The sequence below is a fragment of the Primulina huaijiensis genome, chromosome 12 (assembly GCF_012295235.1).
Source record: "Primulina huaijiensis isolate GDHJ02 chromosome 12, ASM1229523v2, whole genome shotgun sequence".
Lineage (NCBI taxonomy): Eukaryota > Viridiplantae > Streptophyta > Magnoliopsida > Lamiales > Gesneriaceae > Primulina > Primulina huaijiensis.
The window spans coordinates 10,297,371-10,313,018 of NC_133317.1; the positions used below are offsets into that span (position 1 = coordinate 10,297,371).

A 15,648-nucleotide genomic window follows, 5' to 3' on the forward strand; every position below is an offset into this window, starting at 1 on the left:
CATAAAAGAATTAAAATAGATTACTTCATTTGGAAAAGTATTTATAAATTTTTTTATAAAAATGAATTTTTTAAAAAATATATAAAATATTTAAACTTATTTTAAGAATAAATATGTGATCCAACAACTATATTATATAAAATCTTTTTAAGAGTTGAAAAGATGATTGGACTATTAAAAAAACGATTTTATAGTAAAAATAATTATAAAGGTATTTAGACAACTATTCTATACAAAATTTTAAATTATTGTTTAACTCACATTTTTTGTTCTAAAAACATCATAAAATACATCTAAATTGTTCTTTAAAAATTATATTCGGAGAAAAAAAATTTAAAAAAACATTTTACAAAAATATTTTCCAAACACATATTTTAAGTAATAAAAAAAGTTTTTATATTACTCGTCCAAACAAAACCTAAGTGTCTAAATTATTAGATAATAATATTTGATTTTTTTTAAAACAAATAGGTAGAGGAGTTTATATGAATCCCGAACTCAAAAATTTGTCATGTATAGAAAATTACAATTTTAGTTCGTAAGTTGACTTATTTTGAGTTTTAGTATTATAACTTGTCAATATTTGGTTTTTATCTAGGAACTTAGATTTTTTTTTGTGTCTTCTTTTCACTCCCACAATATTTTTCCTTCTTTTTTGAAATATTGATTGTCTTTTTGTTTTATTTTTCCTCTTTGTTTCTGTTTAAATTTATTTTATTATATGTTTATTCTTGCTACAGGAGTTACGTAAAAGAATATCAGTGTCAAATAAATAATATTAGATGGGATGTTAGATCCCTTAGTTTTGATGATGAAAACAATAACTTATTGTATTAGATCAAGCTACCATTTGATATGTATTTTATGCACTCAACAACTTCAATATAATCATTTCAACCGGTCTCGCAATACTAAGCTACTCGACTGCCTCTTGCGCATTGGTCTGTGATAAACTACCCAACCATTCACTGTATCCAAGAATATCTATAAACGATTGACTCAACACATCTTACAAGGATATTACCTACTTTTTCATAAACATTGGTAGACTGAACTACCCGATAAACATCATGTAAGAAGATCAGAATGTTTTTCACCAAAGTCTACGCGCAGAGCTAGTTACTTTATGTTGTGAGTGGTCGTTTTCTATCACATTTGGCAAATGTCAATCTGCTCATTAAATGAAAGATACGATAAAGCAAGAAAGGACGGCGACAACAATGTCTTTGCATTAATACTCATTTAATGAGCTACAATTGAATGCTGAACGAAAAAAATTCGTAAAGTAATATAACTAGAGAATGCCAAGAAGAGCAAATCAGACAGAAGAATCAAGCTTGTATTCTTAAAAAGACTTCCGAGCACTTATCACTTTGATACTTACTCACTACTCATCAGCCCTCGTTCCAAAGAATACTTATTCAGATCATCAAGGATCTTCAAGAGTTTTTGTCAAACTACTCGACCGTTTCTTTCCAATATCATTTGAAAAGTTTTCAATTCAGACAGTGGATAAGTCATAAGGTTGAAGCGAGTCGTTACAAGTTATGTAAAACCAAATCCTTCCTTCCATAAGTGGAAGAAGAGATGATGTAGGAGCATGAGTCTTCGAACATCCATAAAAAAACATTTGTATTATTTCTTTACTGTATTTATTTATCTTATTTAAATTGACTTATTTGAGTATAAATTAGTCATAAGATTCATCGAACTATTTCCAAACAATCTATGGTCCGACCGTTTTTAAGAGTTGAGAAAATCTGGTCTTGATATTTAACGCCATCAAGATCGGTTGTAATATTTGACATGGTTTAGAAGAAAATTTTAAAAGAAATTATTCTAACCTGATCATAACACGTGATATCAAAGCGGGTTTCTCTCGATCTTTGATATTCATATATTCATATGGCTTCTTTATTTATATGTTTTCAAAAGAAGATTATAATGACTGAAAAATTCGCATGCATGCACACTTATTTGCATAGGACGATGACATGTGGTATGTCATCAATGATGGTCCAGTAAAACCTTAAAAAAAACACAACTATCTACATAACTAAAGGTGCTCTGCATATTGCGACAACTTCCTGTACTCATTAGTCATATCATGTATTGCATGTCAGTTGAGAAAGCAAGTGAAATCTACCTTTAAAAGCAAAGGATGTAACACGTCCACCAAATGCTTGGATTTAATGCATATGGACATATTTGGGCCAACACCAATGAAGAGCATAGAGGGAACGATGCAAACTTTAGTGATAGTGGATGACTACTCCCGATATACTTGGGTAATTTTTCTACCGTCCAAAGATCAAACCACTTCAAATTTGATCAAAGTCTTAAAACGATTGCGAAATGAAAAATTTATTGTGATAGATATGATAAGGAGTGATACGGGTACTGAATTTACAAATAAACCCTTGGATCATATCTAGATGATCAAGAAATCAAACATAAGTTCTCAGCCGCTCGATCTCCTCAACAAAACGGTGTTGCAGAGAGAAGGAACATGACTTTGAAAGAAACTGTTATAATAATGATTGCTGATTCAAATGTTTCTCAAAGACTTGGGCAGAAGCAGTTAATACAGTTTGTTACTCTCAAAACAGATCTATGATTAATAAAAGACATAACAAGACTACTTATGAGATCTGGAATGACATAAAACCAGACATTTCATATTTCAAAATATTTAACTGCAAATGTTTCATTCACAAAATGGCAAAACTCATGTCATCGATGCTAAAGATGATGAAAGATTATTTATTGGTTATTCATCGGTCAGCAAGGCTTACTTGAAAAAATGTTCATGTTATTTTTTATGAATCTACTGTATGTGCAGCTCAAGAAAATATAACATCAATGAGATAAGTCAAAGATTGAAGAACATTAATCTCATTTATGAAAGTGACCGTGAAATCGAGCTTAAGAGACAAAATAAAGAGACTCATGTAACCGGTCTAGTAATTGTTGAGGGCAACTCTACAGGACCAAATCAAGAGCTCGAAGAACCGATCGTAGAAAATGATCCAACAAGAGAGGATGAAGATATTATAATTGAAGAGAAGGATCAACCTTAAACGGATCCACAACATCTTGGAACAAACTACCAGTGGAGTAAAAATCATCCACCCAATTTGGTCATTAGTAACCCTTCTGCTTCTCTTAGAACTAGGAAGCAAATGATTAGTGAAATATTGCACGCAACTTTTATCTATATTCTATATTGAACCCAAAAAGATTGATGAAGCTCCAGCAGATGCTAACTGGATAGAAGTCATGCAAGAAGAACTCAACCAGTTTGAGCGCAACAAAGTTGGCATCTAGTTCCTCGACCGGACAAGCAAAATGTTATTGGGACTAGATAGGTGTTCATGAATAAATTGGATGAGCATGGAACTGATGTGAGAAACAAATCTCATCTTGTAGCCCAAGGGTACCGACAAGTTGAAGGTATTGACTTTGACAAGTTATTCGCAACGGTTGCAAGACTTGAGGCTATAAGAATTTTCCTTACATATGCTGCTTTTAAGGACTTCAAAGTCTATCAAACGGATGTAAAGTTAGCATTTCTAAACGGTCTTTTGCAAGAAGAAATCTATGTTGAACAAACACCAGGTTTTATCAATCTTGCTTATCCTTGCTATATATTTAAAATAAATAAAGTTTTATATGAACTTAAGCAAACACTCAGAGCTTGATATAATACTCGCCTTAAATTTTAATTGATCCCGATTTTGTGATAGGAACTGTAGACAATATCTTGTTCAAATTTACCAAGAGTGATCATGTCCTGTTAATTCAAATTTATGTTGACGACATTATTTTAGGGTCAACTAACCCCAAAATTTGCAAGAAATTCTCTAGATTATGGAAGAAAAATTTGATATGAACATGATGAGAGATCTTTCTTCCTTGGATTAAAAGTCAATCAATTTGACAAAGGAAATTCATCAATCAATCCTAGTATACCAAAGATCTCATTAAGAAATTTGGGATGAACAACTGTTCTATTGCATCTACCCCATGAACGCATCAATCAAGTTAGACAAAGACGAAGGAAGAATTCCGGTCGAGTTAGCCATGTATCGCGGTCTTATAGGTTCACTGTTATATCTAACAGCTAGCTAACCGAATATTATGTTTGAAGTCTGTCTTCATGCTAGATCCCAAGCTGCTCTTAAACAATATCTTTACACTGCCGCTAAAAGAATTCTAAAATATCTTAAAGACACTATTAATGTGGGTTTTTGGTATCCCAAAAACTAAAGTTTTAACCTTGATGGTTATTCTGATGCAGGTTTCAATCTTTCTTGAAAAGAACTATAGTTCGAAGATTAAAACGAAATCCACATTCCCCTCCATAAGCTTTTGTTGCCTACCCACCCTAAACATTTGGAACTAACATTAAAATACATAAATTTTTTTAAAATAAATTTAAAACAATTATTAACTATTAAGCTTAAAGAGGTTAGATGTCCAATATGTAATTAGTGGCCCTGCATGTGCTCTCCCCTCCTTTATTCTTTACAATCTCACATATTTTCTCATATAAAAAGCTCGCTGATTCTCTCCATTAAACCTCCCCCCACCACCACATTTTCTATCCAGAAATCTTCTTCATTGTTGTACAAACTCATTTTAGTGATCAACACTTGGAAACTATGGGTGAAGAAGACAAAAAGGTCCTTGCATGCTGCTTAGTTTTACTGAAATTTATGCAAATTTAGCTTTAATACTACTTGATTAATCTGATGAATGTGGACTTTATGGTCTGATTTCAAATGGGTTGTGTCTTTTTTTTGTTATTTTAATCTGTGATTTGCAGGAACAAACTAGTCCAGAGGAGAAGAAAGAAGAGAAAACAGAGGAGAAGAAAGAAGAACCGAAACCAGCATCCCTTGTGGTTTTGTTCGTTGATTTGCATTGCGAGGGATGTGCGAAGAAAATCCAGAGATCTATTTTGAAAATCAAAGGTCTCCTATTTTCTCCTGGGTCGTTCTTTCTGGTTTATTCAGAATTTTTTTTCCATCAAGATTTAAGCAGAATTGGTTTTTGTTTTTTTTCAGGAGTGGAGGAAGTGAAGATTGAGATGGCTAAAAATGAAGTAACGATAAAGGGAGTTGTGGAGGGTCAAGCTGTGTGCAACATGATCACGCAGAGAACCAAGAGAAGAGCGAAAGTTTTGTCGCCGTCACCACCAGCTGAAGGCGAACCTGTACCAGAAGTTGCTTCACAAGTATAGTTATTGTCTCAAGTTTCTAGCACAATTTATATGACTAAAGGCTAACATTGTTAGCATAGACGTCTGACCTTATATACAGAGCTGAAATAATAAAGTTTTAAATATTTGAGTTGTACCATTATATCATTAATAACTTTTATATATTTAAAATATTTGAGTTGTATCTTTATACCGGCAACAACTTTTGTTAGGATAGTCGATTAGATTGTGTTACATAAATTTTTTTTTCTCTGAATTATAGGTTGCCGGATTAAATACTGTCGAACTGACAGTGAACATGCATTGCCAAGCCTGTGCAGAGCAGCTCAAGAAAAGGATTCTCAAAATGAAAGGTGCTCAGCATACTATAATTCTAAATAATTAACTTTTACATAATGATGTGAGTAACTTTACGCATCAATTTCATTTATTTTGTATGATTTAGTCATGAAATATAAATGCTTGACTCGTAAAAATAGGTGTGAGAACAGCTGAGACGGAGTTAAGCTCGAGCAAAGTCACGGTGACAGGCACCATGGATGCTGATCGGCTCGTCGACTACGTCTACCGGCACACCAAGAAGCAAGCCAAGATTGTTCCCCAGCCAGAACCCGAGAAGCCATCAGAAAAGAAACCGAAGCCGGACGAGAAATCGAAGCAGGAAGACGAGAAAAAAGAGGAAGGAAAAGAGAAACCAGTCACTGCTGATGGAGAAGCGCTGAAGCCCGAAGAGAGTAAAGACCAGCCGCAGCAAGAGGAAAAGATGGACGGCGGCGGTGGCGGGGAGGATGTGGCGGCAGAGCAAGGCGGAGAAGATGTCCAAACCAATAATGTGGAGGAGCAATCCATGCATAAAATGATGTATTATTATAATTACCAGCCGCCATCTTATGTGATTGAAAGAATTCCGGCTCCTCAGCTCTTCTCGGATGAGAATCCAAATGCATGCTGCATTGTATAATAAGGAAAATAATCTTTATACTTTTATTTTATTTTTTATATTTTATCTGCATTAATGAATTATATAACATATATTAGTGTTCTGTAATATTTTATTTTAATTAACCTATGGTATATTATAATCATAATAAAGAGTTTATTGGGCTTATAAATATATAGTCTACTCATGTTGTAAATTTCTAATACATATAATTATTAGATTAATTTTGGAAAAAATATTCATATGACATGCCTTTTTATGAAATAATACGGAATTATATATCTTATAGAGCATAATGCGGAACATAAATATATGACATGTTCAAATCAAATATTGGGTTTTAAAACGGAGTTTTCCGGTGATAAGGACTATCCCCCGGTCACAATGCAATAATAAACTAAGTTTTATTTTATGTTTCAAACTAAAAACTTTCCGTTAGGATTTATTTTGTGGGCTCCTATAATTTAATTAATTGTATATTGACAATCTATCTTATAAATGACTCAATCAGATGATCTAATTAAGTATGAGTTTCCAAAGTATTAAATAAATTGGTATGATCCACTTTATGTGTAGAAACCCAGCTCAATTAAGTCTTCTATGATGGGTCGAAGACGGTTAAGGTTATATAAGGTTATGGTCCCCGAGACACAGAGAATAACACATAATATATACGTCATACATATTCTAGATCTCTCTAGATCTCTCATCTAAGGCAAGAATAAGGTGATCGATTCTCTGTTGCCTTGGAAGATTCATAACTCCAATGGTAGATCAATCAATGGATTATAATACGTGTTTATGTCATTTATATTTTCTGATAATTCGATATAAATTCTCGACGTGTTGTGATATGTGGATTTAATCACATGATTTATATATTTATTTTATTAAATCTCTAACAAGTGATATCAGAGTCGCGTTCATGTTGAATTATGAGAAATTTTGTTTATTGATTGATCTAGAAAACTTGAATTATTTGAGGTATGAAAAAATTAATTTATTATTTTCATGAATAATTCAAATCAATTTTGTGGGGAAATCAAAATCTGAACAAATATGGTCAAAATTTGAAATCCCCAAAATTCTAAATCAATTTTTTGTTTAAACCATATATCTAGTTTTGAAATTAATCACGCATAAGGAATCCAAATTCCACAATTGAAGTTGCTCGCTTAAACTCGTGACCGGACGACCACTATGCCACCGCTGGATGCCGGAAAGCACTGGAGTTATGATTTGTGCATTTTTGGTTGAATTTAAGTCCTTGTTTGGTTGTGTAATCTTGAAGCAGATTTTGAAATTCATGGTTTTGACATTTTATTAAATTTTCACTTCTGAAATTTTAATTTATAAAATTAAATTCGATCATTTCAAAATTTAATTACATAAAATAAATTTAATATGGAATTATTTACTATTTTATCACATTTGTTTATTTCGATAAAATATTTATAGATAAACAATTATAACGTACAAATATTTTATTTATTGCATATTCAACCTCTATACTATATTTGACCCAACTTAAGTAAATTAAATTTTCTTGTGAAAATTTTAAGTTAAATTAATATTTTTTATCTCAAATTTGGTTATATTTAAATTACATGTTAGTAGTAATTTTTAAAGATGTATAGATATTGTTAAAGTTCAAAATATATTGTGTTTCTTTGGAGAGGAGAAGGCAGAGACGAAAACGTCGTGAAAAAAGTCGACCCAAAAGAATGTTATTTTTTGGTCAAATTGCAAACAATATAGATAATTTTAAAGTGCATCTAAATATATGCGGAAAACAATCGGCTCAAAAGAAGATTATATTCCGGCCAAATTTTAGGTACAATATTTATTCTTCAAGTGTATTTATATCTTGCGAAAAATAGTCAGCACAAAGAATAGCTATTTTTTTCCCAGGTTATAAGTACATAATCATATGGTCTTAAAGTGTATTAAAACTATGCAAAAATTAATCGGCACAAAGAAAGATTATTTTTTTGTCATATTGTAGACACATTATATGATATTAAATTGTGTTAAATTTATGCGAAAAATGATCGGTCCAGAGGAATGTCATTTTCTGGACAAATTTTAACACAATATGTGGTATTGAATATGTGATAATTTTAGATTTATCCATACATGCAATTGTCGGTCCAAATAAAAACATATTGTTGGCCGAATTTATTATCAATATTCGATAACCATGATATGTAAATGCACCACTAACAAATTGTTATTTTTGTTCAAAGACTAAATATCAATGTTGTGTTAGGTACTTTTTCATGGGCCCACCATCTGCATACATATATTTTTGTGATTTATTTAATTTAAATATATGTATGAACTATAATTTATTGTGAATTTTTGTTTTATTTGTTATTGCATCTTCTATATCCATCAATTTGAACAACATTTCAACGCTTAATTGTTCAAACTTTAAGAAATGGAAAGAGCATGTTATGATGGTGCCCGGCTGCTTGGATTTTGACCATACACTAAGGGAAGATCGCCATGCACCTTTGGCCAGTTTAGGAATTGTTGATCAAAAAGATTCTTTGGAAAAGTGGGAGCGATCAAGTCGCATGAGTATGATGATTATGAAACATTCCATTCCAGATACTATAAGGGGTGCAATTCCAAAATAAAATGATGTCAAAAAGTTCCTTACTCAAATAGCATATCGATTCGTGGCAAAAAAAAATGTCGAGACATGTACTATTTTGACTAAACTTGTCTTAATGTAGTACTAAGAGAAATGGAACATAAGGGAATACATAATGGAAATGTCAAATCTTGTGACTCGACTAAAAACATTCAAGTTGGAATTGTTGGAAGACATACTCGTGTATTTAGCCTTGATTTCTCTACCTACGCAATTTAATCAATTCAAAGTAAGTTATAATACCCGGAATGAAAAATGAACTTTGAATGAGCTTATTGCGCAATGCGTTTAGGAAGAGGAGAGATTGAAACAAGATGTGATTGAAAGTGTTAATTTGATATATAACTATCAAGGTAATTGCATTAATAATAAAAAGAAATAGATCAATAAAGAAGAAAACTCTGGGTCTTCACAGCATATGAAGCAACATAAATAAGATAAAGTGATCATTTGTTTCTTTTACAAAAGACTGATAGGCATGTGAAGAAAAATTATCCCAAATACGTTAACTGGCGTGCAAAGAAATGGTTGTCTAAGGAGGCAATTTCCAATTGATGGTGAAATATACATCTTATGAAAAAAATATTTCAACCTTTAGCATAAACCATAACAGTACGATACCAGTCGATTAACACATAAAGACTATTTTTTCAAGCTATGTATCCATAAGAAACATTATTTGCATCACATAAACTCACATGATTGTGACTTTAAAAGAATATTAGTCATACTATGTTATTGAATAGAGAATCCATATACTATTTTTGTCATATACACACACACACACACAAAAACACAAGAACTACCAAAATATAACTCAAACATAATATTTAGGAAAAAAAAGTATAATTATATTTTAATATATAAAATATTATATTTTCCTCCTAAAAATTAATGTATGTACACATGTCACACTTAACACGAATACTTAATAAAGTTAGCTAGTTAGGATGGTTAAAATGTGGCTGCTAATGATTCTATTATTTTTTCCCTTAATTTTTCTTTTTACAATTGATTAGTTATTTTGCCGATAAATATATAATGGTACTCGAGTAGAAGTATAGCAAGTCGATCAGAAGACAAATTATAATAGTCGAGGCTAGTATCAAATTTCGTCGTTCCATGAACTTTACATATAAATATGTACTTGAGATTTATGTCAGGATGTCGATATACAATTATATTAGGTTGTTTAGCAAGTATGATTTGTTATATTTATTTTGAGATTCGAAAAATATCATAATTAATCTTGTGAGTTTATCTGTTTTGAGTTTTGATTTTATGAATATCGTCTAGTCTAACTCTTATTATTATTAATGATTCAACATGTAGGAACGAGCGCTTATCGTTTTACCAAAAGTTATAGTTGGTGGTAATGGTGCAACTCAAATATTTTAAACCGCACACAGCAGCTCAAGCACCACGATTCGATCGTTCTACCAAGCAGGGACAATTATTGCATCAAACAATCTCCCTCCCAATAATTGCACTCTTTGCAATCAATGGGAATCGAACCCGTGACCTTGGCTCTGATACCAATTGTAGGACCGAGCTTTACCAAAAACTATAGTTGGTGGTAACGGTGCAACTCAAATCTTTTAAATCACACAGCAGCTCAAGCACCACGGTTCGATCGTTCTACCAGGCATGGACAATTTTGCACCAAACACAACAGTTATAAATATACATATATGTTTGATTTATAGAGCTAATATAAGATATACTCCATTCATATAGATGTTTCTTTTTCATTTGGTGCACGTCACGTGATGAGACGACAAGATTAATCAATCCTATGTGTAATTTTGGAATTTGTTTTCGAGATATTCTATGAACCGAGTCGGATCCAGAAATGGGTTAAACGTGGTAGGACCCGGCCGATTCCTTTCCGCCGATAATGAGATCCGACTCATCAGCTCAAACAATTGGAATTTGGACCCATTGTTAAGTCCATCTCCCCTATGTTAGGTGGATTTTAATTAATAATTTCAAGTTTTTTTCCTTTTAAATTTGTATGTTAGGGATAAAGTCAAAATTATATATATATTTTTGGTATTTTTTTAGGTAGTGTTTGCAAATATTTTTTCAAAGTATTTGCAAATACTAATTTAACATTAGATTTTGTTTTTGTTCAATTTAATTAAAATATCAAATCTAGTCTCAAGTTCATTCTAATTCTTCAAAAGTGAGTGTGATATTTTTTTATAAATAAATAAAAAAAATTTCTGAACACTATTACATCCAATATTTTTATCTAATCCAAAAGTATTCGTTACAGTAATTTCAAATGAATGAAAAGAGAGATTCCTCTCTAATAACAACGTTTTTGTTATTTTAATTTACTAAAACACTAGTATGAGAATCACTAATTTATCAAACATCATGCTTTAAAAAAACATTTAAATGATTGACTTTTATTTTCAAAATTTTCTCCATTTCTTCATAATATATAATTTCAATCACTTGTTCAAAATCACAATCTTTCGCAAACACTCCGAGTGCGGGTTCGAGTCGAACAAAAGTTAGATATATTTTCCGAAAAAAATACCCACAAAATTAGAAACTTTTTTTTTCCAGTTGAATTAGTTCCGGGGTTGAATACATGTCATGATGATGAAGTAACAACTTGCATTACAAAGTGTAAAAGCTGGTGAATAGTGTAGACACTGAATGAATTACACCAACTTTTTTGTTAAGAAAAAAAGGCCATTCACATGGCATGCACACAAGTTCAAACTAATTAAATTAAACTAATACATTTCTAATTTTGATGGACAAATAGATTTGGTGACTCATTTTACACACTCTTCCGAGTCACCATTATTCTCAAGAAAGTTCGAGAGAGAAAAAAAAACCCTTAAAAAAAATGGAAAGAAGGGAAAAAAAGGTCGTTTTAAATGGGAATATTGTGCATTGTTAATTCTTTGTCTGAGAAATCAGATGAAGCCCATCTTTTTTTTATTATATATAAAGCAGCATAGAATATATAACTCGAGTGATTCTACCAAATTTGATTCTATCTGGTTTGGTTTTGAAATCATGAGCCTGGAAATAGTCCCCGTAGGGAAGAATGTGGAAGCACAATATGTGGACATGATGGTGCCTTTGTATTCTTGGGGCTGTGAGAGGAAAGTGAAGAAGGCTTTAGCCAATCTCAGAGGTATATATATTAAATTTCACATTCTTGTGAACCAGAAATTTTTATTTATCCTATGTTAGGTTTTGGTCATTTAAGTAATCGATTTTGATATTATAATTTTTTTTTCCCGCCTTTTATTTCTAATCAAGCGGAGTGCTGACGTGACATATATCGGAAATTTCTGACATCGAAAAGTTCGGACATGTTCACAACGTCAGATATATATATACAACGAAATAGAACAAGAAGCTAACTCAACCTAGCTATAGGATCAAGACAACAATTTTGAATAATTCAAATGCCTAGTAAACAAAAAAAAAATGTTTAAATGAGTTTATAATGAGATATATTAGACACTTATACCAACTTGAATAAACCATTTTAATAAAATGAGGACGGATACGAAGTAGTTGTTATATGATCTTATTGTACGGTCGCGCTTGCACGAATTTGAACCTTGGCTTGACATATCGTGTCTTATTTATCGTCAATTATGTATTATTGTTCTTGGCAATTAATTTTAGGCTTTTAATCAGAACACGTGCCTTATGCTGATCGAGATTGTGCGTTAGGATCACAGAAGTGAATAGAGATTAGATCATCGTTTCCAATTCATATTTGTAAAACCTAGATGATTTTTCAATGATGTTAATATTTATAATTAATTGAACTACTTCAGTAAAAAAAAAATTATTGAATGCCTACAATTTCGATCAAATTTTGTGAATCTGTAATCTAAGATAATATTATAAGCAAGGAATTTTTTAGTTATAATTTATTCACGCATAATTCATTACAATTTAATGAATAGTTTGTTCACTTATTTCCTTTTATGTAAAAAAAAAATGATTGATAACGTGAGAACTTGAAGTATCTCCTGTGTGTACTGGATAATTTCGAGCTAATACATTAGCCTGCAAACCATGATATTTATGTTAGTCGCGCTAGTACTACATGATCGCACTAGAAAGTGTTGGCAGAGAGAATCAGATAATGATAAAAATGTATTTTTTTATGATATATGAACCGAAAACCGTTATTTTTTCGTATGCACCCGTTAAACCTGTTAAACTGACGGACAAACGGATAAGAATGTAAAAAAAACTATTTTAATAATATGTTGATTCTTATATTTGACAGGTATATACTCGGTGAACGTGAATTTCTTGGAACAAAAGGTGTCAGTGTGGGGAATATGCGACAAGAACGAGGTATTGTCCCGGGTGCAGCGCAAGAGGAAAGAAGCGCGTTTTTGGGATCCCCAAGGTAACTGCATCATCCAGCTGAAAGAGTCGCATTCCGCTCCCCAGTCACCTCGGCCCACTTCTTCATTTCCGAAAACACGCTATTTGGAGATCATGTACAAAGTCTCATATTTGAACTGGAGATTGGTGATTCCAAAGGGTAATTGGAAAGGGCTGAAGAAGGCCTTTGCAAGATCCAACTCATTTTGAAAAAATCGAGGAAATTAAGGGACATGTAAAATGTAATAATATAATTAATGTGAAATAAAAGCTATTATTATCTCGTTAGCCTTTTGCATTTGTGACCAATTAATTTAATTTTAGGTTTCCTCGAAAAGAGAGAGTAATTGTACGTATTTTAATTATCTTGGTCTATCTTCTATGTTTCAATAAGAGTAATTCCTCACATTAAAATCTATCTAAGCAAAAATAAATTAAAAAATAAACGACACCAAAATTTTAAAATATGAGAAAAAAAATTTCATTTTACTTAAGTAGATTTCAATANATCTCAAATAAGCAATCATCGTTGGATTTAGTGATTTCGGACAAAGAATATCAAAATCCAAAAAAAAATCCAAAATCTTTTTATGAGCGCAATTTTCGCCATTGATTTTCTTCTTTTAACATTGTATTTTCCGCTCAGAAAATTATGATAAAATGGTTGATTAGAAGTTTCGCACATTTGATTCGGATACCGTCTTAAATTTGCAATGTATATCATGATATCCAATCTTACGTCGTAGATGCATATGTCATCATCATACCTCGGATCGGAAGTAGGTAATGGGATTCTCAGAATCGACTCATTGACAAGTTTTAGGAAATGTTGTAACGTCTCTAGCACGACGGGATGAGCATCATGCTTGAGAACATGGTATGTTATCTTATTACTTGAATTGGCAGTGAACAAAACGCAAAAATCTCTGGAGAAAGAACATATCTCGAAAATATCTGTACTTGAGATCATAATTTTTTTAACAGATATATCATAGCAATCTTGATAAGGTAAAATCCTAATATATTAGAGAAAGGCAAAAACTTGTGTGAGACGGTCTCACGGGTCATATTTGTGAGACGGATATTTTATTTGGGTCATCCATGAAAAAGTATTTCTTTTTATGATAAGATTATTACTTTTTATTGTGAATATCGGTAGGGTCATCTCACAGATTAAGATCCGTTAGACGGTCTCACATAAGACCCACTCTTAGAGAAAATATAAAAATGAGAAGCGATCATTGATTTTTTCTTTCTGTTTTTAAGAAGTAATCATTAATTTTAAGTTAAATGTAAATGCATCATTTTCACCCATATGTAAAAATTAAAAATCCACGTTTATTAGGTTTTAGTTTTAAATTTCGCCTATAAACTAGCATCATCTTAATTTTAAAGCTGTATTTTCATGCCATTCTTTTACTAGAAAATCAAATAATCAAGGATCATTGTTGGATCGAGAATTTTTATATTTTGGTGTTAACAAATAATTAAGACAAAATTGACTTTAGCTAAACTGATCTAGTCGAACAAAACTGACAGACTCAAATTGAAACGACTCTTATCAGTTTGTCAGTTTTCTTCGTTCAGTTTCAAAAAAATCAGTTTACACTAGAAGACCAAACTGATGACTAAATAAAGTTGTTCATATGAAACTGATCACAGCAGTGTACGACTGTCAGAGAATATTGTCATGGACAAAAAGACAAGTCAAGAGACACTTTATGTTTGGAATAGATATATTTTAAAGCATTTATATATAGATAAGGAATTCAACTTAAGGACGGCTTTTCTGCAAAGATTCAATATTCAAAGCTTTCATATATTTGAACCAAACTCAGTCAGTCGAACACATTTTTACAAAAAACTGTATTCGATCATTTGAAGATCATTAAGTGCTAAGATACTATTGTAATTAACTACATTTGAATAACAGTTTGTATACTGTTTATTATCAGTTGAGATATACCAGGAGTTTGCATTTTGGCAGTATTTAAGTCCAAACTGAACTAGGATTTTGTAAATTAATTGTACAATCCAATGTTTTCTAGTGTGAGCTTTCTAAAAAGAAGAATGGGTGACGTATGAGCTTGAGTTCTCTGAACATCCAGAAACAAACCTTCATATTTTTCCTTTCAATTTACCTAGACTGGTCCCTATGTGATTTGTTCTAATATGTCAGTCTAGCTTCTTTACACACTTATCTGTTAGTTAACTGATATAGAAATTCGAGAATATATAATTAGTTATCAACTCAGCTAAATAAACCAAAAAGAAGTATAAATTGTGTCTAGTGATTATTCAACCCCCTTTTAAACACTCAAGCAATTCTACAATCATACCTATAAAAAAAATTCACAATTACTATCTTATATCGGGATAACTAAATACAAAACTCTAAATCAGTATCATATTGGATGTATGCATTATTTATAGATAAATAGA

General features: G+C 31.5%; 2 protein-coding genes across 2 annotated transcripts; both read left to right on the forward strand.

Annotated features, from left to right (window-relative positions):
• The first annotated feature begins 4,479 nt into the window (after nucleotides 1-4,479).
• Nucleotides 4,480-6,338, forward strand: LOC140990162 (heavy metal-associated isoprenylated plant protein 9). The gene is made up of 5 exons (XM_073459737.1): nucleotides 4,480-4,685; nucleotides 4,829-4,976; nucleotides 5,070-5,239; nucleotides 5,487-5,577; nucleotides 5,704-6,338. Exons 1-5 carry the CDS (start codon nucleotides 4,665-4,667, stop codon nucleotides 6,183-6,185), a joined length of 912 nt encoding a protein of 303 aa, XP_073315838.1. The 5' UTR covers nucleotides 4,480-4,664; the 3' UTR covers nucleotides 6,186-6,338.
• A 5,306-nt stretch (nucleotides 6,339-11,644) lies between these two features.
• On the forward strand, nucleotides 11,645-13,504 carry LOC140989191 (heavy metal-associated isoprenylated plant protein 21). Its single transcript, XM_073458324.1, has 2 exons — nucleotides 11,645-11,983; nucleotides 13,103-13,504. The coding sequence occupies exons 1-2, from the start codon at nucleotides 11,764-11,766 to the stop codon at nucleotides 13,414-13,416; spliced, it is 534 nt and encodes a 177-aa protein (XP_073314425.1). The 5' UTR covers nucleotides 11,645-11,763; the 3' UTR covers nucleotides 13,417-13,504.
• The last annotated feature ends 2,144 nt before the right edge of the window (nucleotides 13,505-15,648 follow it).

Coding starts and splice junctions, on each gene's coding strand:
- LOC140990162 (XM_073459737.1), top strand. CDS start 4,665: ATGGGTGAAGAAGACAAAAAG. Junction 4,686..4,828: donor TGGGTGAAGAAGACAAAAAG/GTCCTTGCATGC, acceptor TGTGATTTGCAG/GAACAAACTAGTCCAGAGGA. Junction 4,977..5,069: donor ATCTATTTTGAAAATCAAAG/GTCTCCTATTTT, acceptor GTTTTTTTTCAG/GAGTGGAGGAAGTGAAGATT.
- LOC140989191 (XM_073458324.1), top strand. CDS start 11,764: ATGAAGCCCATCTTTTTTTTATTATATATAAAGCAGCATAGAATATAT. Junction 11,984..13,102: donor GGCTTTAGCCAATCTCAGAG/GTATATATATTA, acceptor TATATTTGACAG/GTATATACTCGGTGAACGTG.